A 10,061-nucleotide genomic window follows, 5' to 3' on the forward strand; every position below is an offset into this window, starting at 1 on the left:
TACGCTCCGAGTGTCATTTAAAATGAAGTTACAGAATAGTACAACTTAATCAATTGATATGTGTGCGGAAAAAATGCTTTAAGACGTATTTTAAAAATCATCACACGTTCTTTGTATGTGTTTTCTTTCAGGTTACGTTCGTTTAATTTATGATTGATGTTGTACTTCCGGTGAGGTATCGTACTAGTCCTGTCTGGCTTTCTCGCCCTAATGCTGCGTGCGAAGTGGGTCAGACGTTTACTGCGCTAAATATCGTGTGCTTTGTCAATTATTTGAACGCATTTCCATGTTAAACGTCTGTTCTCTTATCAAAACTAATAAACAATATAGTTGGTGGCTTAACCTATCAAATCATCGAGCTCAATTGATGATTCGCTGCAAAATAGGTTGTAGGGGGTGATTTTGTTGACTTATTCTTTCAGTATACAAGCAAATTTATTTTGAGCATACTCGAACGCACACGCGTAATCTCTTCCAAGTGGGTATTCGTCGAAAATGACGACTTTACGTAGCTTGTAGAAGGCAACAAATATCCGACAGTTTGGGGAACACCTAAATGCGTCAGCGGAAAGGAGGGAAACGGAATCGAGACGAAAACAACTCTCGTCAGCGCCCCCGGTGGATACATGACCGAACTACACGAGAATCAATTGCTTTTTAGTTCAATGTCGATAAACTATATTGATTTATCCTTCTCGACATGCATTTATCTGTTCAGCCATTTTCTAGACTATATTTCTTGAGCTTCTTCAGAAAAATAGTAAGCATCTGACGTGTTAATCATTTATTGTCAGTACATTGCAGGTCTTCTCACAACAAGCAGATATACATATACGAGTTGTATATATCATCATTATCATCCAATACGAGGAGAGCAACAGTTAGTATTACAGGCTAGCTTTTACCACACCCCCTCTACCGTGCGTCTCCAGAGTACGCCACAGGTGTATGCTCTTTAACGTTAACAAATAAAAAGACACAGGAATAAATAAATAAATACAATAAATAAGGTAAACACATAGCTCAGCAGAAGACACCAGGCAGGCATGAGGCTATTTTATACAGCCGCAAGGCAAAGCAAGGTCACACGATCACACCAATTGTGGTCCGACTGGCAAAATGCCACTGCATACATCTTCAAGTATGTTCACTCTAAGCGATGACGTGACGTGACGACGAAGGCCGCACGGGTCCCTCACTGAGGTCAAAATACACGCCGCCATCGACAGACGAAATCATTAAAAAAAAAAAAAAGCTCTCAGTAAGGGTACTAGGAGGTACACAACAGCGCATCAGGCCACCATGATGCAAAGCATGCAGCCCCTAAACGTAGATTAGTTTATTAGAATATTATTTTTTTATTGCCCTCACAGTGAATAGCTGATCATATTGATAGTGTTCGTGTTGTGTTTTATGCAGGGTCAGTTGTTCCCGAGAATATCAACTTGTGCTTTTCAAAATCTGAGGTGGCGTAGGTACTCCCAATCTGTACGTGAGTGAAAGTACAGTGTAAAAAAAAGCCTGGTGAAAGTGGAAGTAGCGATCAAACAGGTATCACTTAGGTAAAAAAAAAAAGTACAGACTCAGTCTCCTTCAGTACAGAAGAAGTCGTTGGCTCGACATTTATGCTATCGGAAAAAAGCGAGATCGTTTGACTTTTACGTAAGCAAAACGTGTTCCCATAGCTTTGCTAACATTGTGACTCAAGTTACAAAACATGCTAAATTAGCTGACAATAACGAATGGAAAAACACACCCATTTTGTTTTTGAATTTAGCTAAGACAGAATTTGTCAACACCAGAAACTGGTGGTTTTTAGGCTGGCACGAGACAAAACACATTCGCCACTAATCATTCTTGTAGCTGACAACACTAATCAGTTCCCTCTCCAAATCTGTTGCCGTATCGTTTTATGTTCCCCGGTTTACGTTCCTCAAAGTCACTGCCCGAGATTTTAGTCACTCGAGAGCTCAGATTTTCCTTTTCCTCCGTCTGTTGACGTCATACCATCATCCGTGGAGGTTGGAAAAAACTAACAAGACTATTTTGACAAATTCAGGTGTAGAAAGTCTGTTGTCATCGCAAATTCATTGTCGAGAGTAGAATTAAAGTTATCAGGTAATCAATACTTCAAGAGGGAGTTTGCAGTTAGCATAGCAAGATTTGAATGTCGCCTCACGCCGCAATGACGTACACGATTATGAAAGTGACTTGTTGTAGTCAAAGAGAAGGTTGTCAAGCTTCAACAAAACATTGCTAGCAAGAGTAAGCTAGCATTAGCACTGAAAACGAGCTGACATTCGCCACAGCTGCTATGTTGGTAGCATGCTAGCTTATTTGTAATAGTGTTAGAATAACACCAAATCTTTTGGAATGTCAAATCAATTCAAAATCAAAAAGCTCCTGAAGTCCAAGCGAAGCTTGCCGGGGTGTTCCCTGTGGATTCTTAAAATAAATAAATTGCAAAACTCCCGCTTCAAGCAAAAAAAAAAAAAAAAGCAACCAAAGTACAGTAAGGGAGTATTTGTACTTTGTTTCATCCCGCAACTGTGTTAAATACTCACTTAGTATGTGAACAGATTAGCCATTATCGACCTCCGCTGTCATTGAATACCGTACCGTTAGCAGATCTGAACACTGTTTGGAATCGTTTTGTGGATGTGGAGGACGCCGGCATGCGAGCACAATGGACGCCATTGAGTGGCCTCACCATGGTAATATATTGTACAGTACACTCGTGTGGTTTGGTTTGTTGTTTAGGTTGAACACAGCGGATAGATACTGACTGGTGATGTTTAACAAAGCCACAACTACTGCTGCTTTTGCCACTAAATCACTCACAATTCACCACTGTGACCTTGTGACATATGGAACACCGATCAATCAATCAATCAATCAATCAATCAAGTAATCCGTCCCGCATGCAAAAGCCACATAAAAAGTCAACAAGCAGCCTCTCAACACAAAACACTCAACTTGGAAGTGTCCGCTTAACCCTGCCCAACACCCCCACTTTTTTTTTTTAACTTATTGCTGAGCAGCTATGATCCCATGATGCATTGCTGCTTCACTCAGATGGGGCTAGCTCATGCAAACAGCCCAAAGTGGTGTAAGAAGGAGGAAAAGAAGATGAGGCGAGTGCCATGCGACGGCGCCCTGATAGGAACGACGCAAACAAGACGACACACTTACTCAACACACACACGCAGTGGGACTACCCCCACTCGGTAGCGGCGCGACGCGCCGAGCCAGCAAACATCATGTGGTCATTTGCTCGCTCCCTTCGAGTCCCGCAAGCCTTGCCTTCTCCGACAATCAACGCGGTCGCACAAAGCACAGCAAAAGAAGAAGACAGGACAAGGAGGAGAAGAGGAGGATGCTAAAACAGGACCGTGGCGATGGCCGTGTGGGTGGCGGGGCCTTAATGCGGGAGCGGCACCAGGATGTCGACATAGTTGATGGGGAAGAAGCCGGAGTGGCCGTGGATCATTCCCTCGTACCAGTTGTCGTCGATCTGATTGGTCAGCGTGATGACGTCGCCCTCCTTGAAGCCCAGCTCGCCTTCATTCTCCGGCTCAAAGTCGTAGAGCGCCCGGCAGCACGGCTGGTCCAGCGGGGCTGCGACACAGACACAGACACGACGCAGACACATCGGAGTTCATCGAGCAGTTTTCAACACTTGCCATCAGCCAAGCCACCCCGGCGGGGGAAGAAGGGGGCTCGGGAGCTGACACATCAGTATATAGTAGTAGGTAAGTATTTAGGTAGTAGGGCTGGGTATCGATTCAAATTTCCAAAATCGATTTGATTCGGTACACACGGGCCCGATTCGATTGGACTTTCGATTCACTTTGATTGATTTTCGATTCAATCAAAGATTTCACGCGGCACCAATTTTACTTTGGTATGGAAGGCATTCTCAGAAGAACCAATGCTGCAATTAGTACACACTTTTTGCTGTATCACATTTATTGCGAAAAAGACGTTATTAAAAGTATCAATATCTGGTTTTATGAATCGATGTCGGGCTATGAAAAGGAAAATGGATCCAAATTCATATATAGATTTCTCAAACACAGCCTTACTTAAGATACCAAGGTAGGTAGAAACCATGGTGACCCAACTACTTAGGTTCGTCAGTCGCTTGGTCCACAGGTTGGTTATTTGATACCAAATCTGATATATATCGCGCTTTTCTTGACAACCAGACACTCAAAGCGCTCACGTTACATTATTCATGCGCTCAAGCATTCACACTCCGGTGGCAGTGAATTACGTGGTGAAGCCACAGCTGCCCTGGGGCAGGCTGAGGGAAGCGTGGTTTGCTGGCGCGCTGCCTCTGACCACCACCAAACATTCACACCCGGCCGTATACGAGTATGAGGCACTGGAGGGAAGGTAAGTGAAGTGGCTTGACCAAGGATGCAACGTCACATGACCTGGGAAGCGCGGGAATCTAACAGCGGACCTACAGGTTTCTGGACGACCCCGGTCATCCCCAGCTGCTACCGAAGTAGGTATCTTGATATCTAGGTAAGTAGGTAGATAAGTACCTAGGTGTGTTCATTTTTGTACCTGGTGATCTTCCGGGGGATTTAGCAGAGTGGAGGCCACCATTGTGGCTCTCACTGGGCGGCAGAAGCTCCAAGGTCATGCGCGGTTTCGGAACAAACTCCTTCCTGGGCTTACTGGACGCTTCCTTTATCCTGAAGGTTTGGAAGCTTTCAGAAGAATAACGACGAAACATGACGACAAGGTGGTTGTTCCCTACCTGTCGTCCATCTTGCTGGAAAGCTGCTGGAGGATCTGAGCGGTGCGACTGTGGTACTCCAACTGGGCCTGGACCAGTGCCGCCAACTGGCTCACCTGCTCAATCTGTAACGTGAGTACTTTGGATACTGAATCTCATACTCTGGTTGATGCCTAATCAATGACGGACTTTTAAAGTAATCCACAGAGGATGTGGCGGGCTTACGTCGCTCTCCAGAAGGTTGAACATGCTCTGCTCGGCAATCTCCTTGCTCTCGTCAAACTTCTCCAGAGCTTGTTTGATCTCGTCGTCCTGCACCTTGCCCTGACGCTTCTTCTTATAGTCAAAGTCCAGACGGCGACCTTCCATCTTCTTCAGGTGATGCTGAGGAGGAGCAGTGACGGGGAGGACACGTGAGTGTGTTGGTTATCATCACCTTTGACTACCTTGTACCGCTCACCTGGATCTCTTTCAGGTCTTTGTCGTGGAGGTTCTGCAGTGGGTCTATGAAGTTCTGTTTCACCTCCATGTCCAGAGCATCCTTCACCTCGCCTAGTTCCTTCATCGCCTCGCCCGCATCAATGAGTGCCAGGCCTCAGTTCGGAAGGACCAGGTTGAGGTTAAGAAAGATGAAGGGGAGGAGGAGGAGGACGGCAACAAGGACAAAGGTGAAAAGAATACAACACGAATGATACAAAAAAATGAGCATGAGAATGTGTGTAATGCAGTGGCGGACGCTCCGGGCCTTCACTGCTGGCCTAACAAAATCAACAAATTCTGATCATATTCTTCACATTGATGTCATATTATATCCTAGTGTTGTATTTTTAGCTGAGAGTTTTTATCCAATCAGAATTCAGCTAGTTGGTGTTGCCAGGCAGATTTCATGATACCAGTAGCACGCACTATTCGTCCAAGGCTTTCAGATACAATTGAGTGGGCGTCTCTTCAGAGTGAGTGTTGGGGCTCATACAGTTGATAGACAGAGGGAAAAGTGTGGATTTACACTCGCGACGCCATTTTCAAGACGGACCTTACAAGAGAAGCTAGGTCGTCCAACACTCACTCAGTAGTGTGTAAGTGTGCTTCTGTATCTTATTTGTCCAGGCGTGGTGTCATAAATGATGATATCATGAGGGGGATTGATTTAAGTCGGACTAAGTCGGACTTCACTGAAGGCCTACGTGTGAAGTGCACGGCCCGCCACAGGTGTAATAATTATGACGATGAGCGTTGCAAGAGGAGGAGGAGCCTCCTTACCAAAGCAGGAGTCCTCCCCCAGTTCTCGTCCAAACTTCAACATGGCATCTCCCAGCACGGACTCGGCCTGCGGGTATCCAGGTCCCTTCTCCTGGCCGCGGATTTTCGACATGGTGTTGATCATGCTTAGCTTGGCCCTTGAGGCCGGGTTGGGCTGCAGGTACTCTGTGGTTTTCGTCATGATGTCCAGAACTGCTCGGCTGGTCGCGTCCACTTTCTTGTGGGGACGTAAGCGCTTACAGACACTTGCGTCTCATCCTCTTTCTCATCACGTCAACACACTTACCTTCTCCATTTCTTTAAAGTCATCGTCGAGCTTGGTTCCTTCCGCGCCGCCCACTTTCTCGCTGACTTTCTGTATTGAGCGTAAAGAAGAAGAAGAGTGTAAGGATGATGAGCGCAACTGAGCTGTGCTTTGCCACGTGACCAGGTGGGTCAAACAAAATACACCGCTCCGCCCACTCAAGGGCATAAAAACCCCCAAAACAAAAGCGCATCAAGACACAAACATGCAGCGTGAGGATGCAGTTACCATGGAAACGCAGCCCTTGGGCCCTCCTCATGTTACATAAGCAATCTCCGGAAGTTATTCCACAATGTCCTCCTCAGACGGGGCCTCGTGTGTGCGTCTGTGTGTGCATGCATTCTCTCCAGATGCGTCTAGGCATCCGACAGGAAGTGGAAACACTCAACTGCCGAGACCTTCTACGGCATCTGATGAGCACCTCGTCAATTTGACTCGCGAGTCAACACAAACCTCATCACATAAACACACAAACGAACGTCACGTGTGATTCCCTCGAGGTCCATCAATTATTGACCCGGCCAACCGCAGCGTGTGTCACACTCGCCCGCCTCTCACATGTGTGCGGTTGCCATGGCGACACCATCCTCTGAACAGCGAGGGGGAATTTTACATGTTGCATTCAAGAGCCCGCCAAAACAAAAGGCTTTTTCAGCTCGCTGTAAAATTAAGGACAACGGTGCCGTCGCGAGGATGGTAAACATGGCGACCTGGCAACAAACTCGTTTGGGATTAATACGATGCCTTGACTTGCAAGTGCCCTAATTTATGAGAAGGGCTACAGCTATTTTTTTAATCGAGTAATGGACGGAGAAACACGATAACATGTAGTGTACATGTGAGGTGAAAGCATTATTTTTGTCCACTTGGGGTCTCCGTCCTCACGTCCTACTGAAGTATCTGTGACGCCAGCGAATGAGTGTCGAGCTACCTGGCTGTAGCTCAGCTCAACTTTATTTATAAAGCTCTTTAAAAACAACCACGGCTTCATTCAAAGTCTTTTATATTATAAAAAACACATGAAAACAAAAACTGTTAAAATAATAATTTAGTAACATAAAAACAGTAAACACAGTAAAACACTAAAATACGGCTGAGTCGAAAGCCAAGGTAGAGCTTGAGGAGTTCAGACGATTTTAAAAAGGTTAAAATGCAAAGAAAAGAATCTCAAGATGAACTATAAAATGTACAGGGAGCCAGTGAAGGGAGGGCAGAATTGGAATTATGTGCTCCCTCCAACGAGCTCCAGTTAAGAAGCGAGCAACAGCATTTTGGACCAACTCGAGAAGCTTGAGGGAAGACTGGCTGACACCAAAATGAAGCGCATAACAGTAATCCAGCCGAGATATACAGGAATAAAGGCATGGATTACTGATTCTAAGTGCCATTATGAAAGGAGAGGCTTTCCTTTTCCGAACAGATAAAGATTTTTTTTAAAAAGCTGCATTTAACAATGGCACCAGTCCGTTTAATTTAAAACCGCTGTCCTATTTAAATCCCAAATTCAAGACAGCTGGCTTTAGGTAAGAGTCCAGGGGGGTGGGGCGTGGGGGGGCAGGTCAACAGGGTGAGAACTACAATGGCCACTGGGACCAAAGACCATAACTTCTCTCTCTATTTTTTTTCAAACACGTTCAAGAGGTTTTGTGCCATCCAGTCTTTAATATCCTCCACACAGGTCAAAAAATGGTTAGAAGGAGAAAGCGTTCTTTTGGCTTTTGCAGGACATAGATCTTAAGGTCAACCACAGTGAAAATAAATGCCAAACTCCAAGGGGCAGCAAATACAATGAAAACAGCAGGGGCTCTCAGATTGAACCTAGTGGAACACCATATGGCAGTGTGGCAGAGTAGGGCTCAGGGCACCCAAGGCTAACACAAAATGTCCTCCCTGCCAAATAGGATCTAAACCACTCTCGAACACTACCGCAGCTTGTAACATCACACACAATGCTACATCCAACACACAATTTCAACCGAACGTAAGCGAGGGACACTGTATCAAACCAGTCAAGGCCTTATAGCTTCCCTCGCCCTTCTTCTCATGTTTTATTCAGTCAGGTGACGAAGGTGTCACGTTTCCCACGTTAGATGATGGCGGCGGCCACGCTGCGGCACCGCAGCGCTAACTAACGCACACCCACACACAAACACGTACACACGCTGAGATTTGTCCCACTTTCTGAGCTCCTGGGTGGGAATATTTGTGGCTGGCAAAACTGGATCATAGCAGTGATGCATTCAAGGACACACACAATTGTGGGCAGTGTCAAAGGTTCAATATGAACGTTTTGTGGGTGAACATCTTGCGTTGGGAGGGTCCGGGGAGTTGAGGATGATGGAGGTGACGTGTAGAAGGGAAAGATGCTGTGATGGAGGATGGAGGGAATTCCCTGTTGTGTGCAGCAACAGCCAATCAGAAGCGCTGTCTCAAAGGCCACGCTGTTACGTAACATTACATCCCATCGTACACTTATCAGTCACACAGAAGACACGCTTCCTCGCACGGGCACACACACAATTTCTTTAAAAATGGTTGCCTAACTCCAAGAGGACCACACGTGTGTAAGGAAATGTAGCAAAACGTGGTGGATATTTGCTTGGAAGGCAGCCTGGCGGGCGCGTCGTGTTTACGTCTGGATGTTGGCGAGGATGCTGGAGATGCGCGCGCACGACGCCGTACCTGCGTGGCTTTGTGGAACTGCTTCTTCAACCCCGCGACGGACATCCCCGCGGCTCCAAAATGGACTCGAATGCGATGAAAAGACGGTGACGGACGAGACCTTAGTCCACTCGGCGTCCACTCGTGAGGATGATTGCACGCAGCGAGGTAGCTGCCTTGTGTTCGCTTTGCAGTCCACAGAAAAGACAACAGGGGAGGAGGAAGATGAGGAAGAGGAGGAGGAGGATGGTCCGTCAGAGATCGTCTATTGCGATATGGTTAGCAAAAGTCTGGGATCGAGGCTCTTTTTGCGCTTCAACCGAGACGCTATCTGCTTAGCATAAGCGATCTTTGGAGCGACGCTTTATTTATTCATATATTTTTTAATTGTTTGTTTTTCAATTATTCATTTATTTTATTATATGTATTTTTATTAATTTATTTGTTAGTAAACGGGGCTCCACTGTATTGCATAAAATGGAACGTTCATGTTCTACCTGTGCCTGCGTGGGTTTTCTCCAGGTGTTCCGGTTTCCTTTTAGATGGTAGGTTAATTACATGTGATTGTGAGTGTGAATGGTTGTTTGTCTTTTTGTGCCCTGCGATTGCCGGGCAACCAGTTCAGGGTGTACCCCGAAGACAGCCGGGATAGGCTCCAGCATGACTGCGACCCTCGTGAGGATAAGCGGCCTGTATGTTGGGTGGCTGGAGGGTTTTTATTGGTGGTTGGGAATTGAAGGTCTCCGGATGTTTTGAAGTTTGCTTCAGCCATCTAATTTTAGTGTTTGAAGTACACTCATATCTCTGATTTTTGCTCACATCGCAAAAAAAAAAAAAAAAAATCAAACAAGTGGTACCTCGTATCTAACAAAAAGCACAAGTTAATGCACTAGTATCTCAAGGCTCATTTGTAACCATAGTCTTATTTTGACCAGCGCAAGATTTACGCTACTCCTTTCACAACCAATACAGCATTTTTGGGTAATTTATGGTCATTTTTGTGGGACTTTTGGTATTTTACAGTTATCTTGTTGTAACCAGGGTAACTTTAGGAGATGTACTTTAGTATAATTGTCAAAACCATCC

The 10,061-nt window shown here is 45.7% G+C and overlaps 1 protein-coding gene across 1 annotated transcript; it reads right to left on the reverse strand.

The window, feature by feature from the left end:
* Positions 1-2,896: 2,896 nt before the first annotated feature.
* sh3gl2b (SH3 domain containing GRB2 like 2b, endophilin A1) lies at positions 2,897-9,222 on the reverse strand. Its single transcript, XM_088292539.1, has 8 exons — positions 8,997-9,222; positions 6,297-6,365; positions 6,011-6,227; positions 5,211-5,344; positions 4,976-5,134; positions 4,772-4,875; positions 4,576-4,706; positions 2,897-3,618 (listed from the first exon to the last, which is right to left on the reverse strand). Exons 1-8 carry the CDS (start codon positions 9,039-9,041, stop codon positions 3,422-3,424), a joined length of 1,056 nt encoding a protein of 351 aa, XP_088148665.1. The 5' UTR covers positions 9,042-9,222; the 3' UTR covers positions 2,897-3,421.
* Positions 9,223-10,061: the final 839 nt, after the last annotated feature.

The sequence above is a fragment of the Idiotropiscis lumnitzeri genome, chromosome 4, assembly GCF_059441095.1.
Source record: "Idiotropiscis lumnitzeri isolate Australia: NSW breed Sydney's pygmy pipehorse chromosome 4, RoL_Ilum_1.0, whole genome shotgun sequence".
In the NCBI taxonomy this organism is placed as follows: domain Eukaryota; kingdom Metazoa; phylum Chordata; class Actinopteri; order Syngnathiformes; family Syngnathidae; genus Idiotropiscis; species Idiotropiscis lumnitzeri.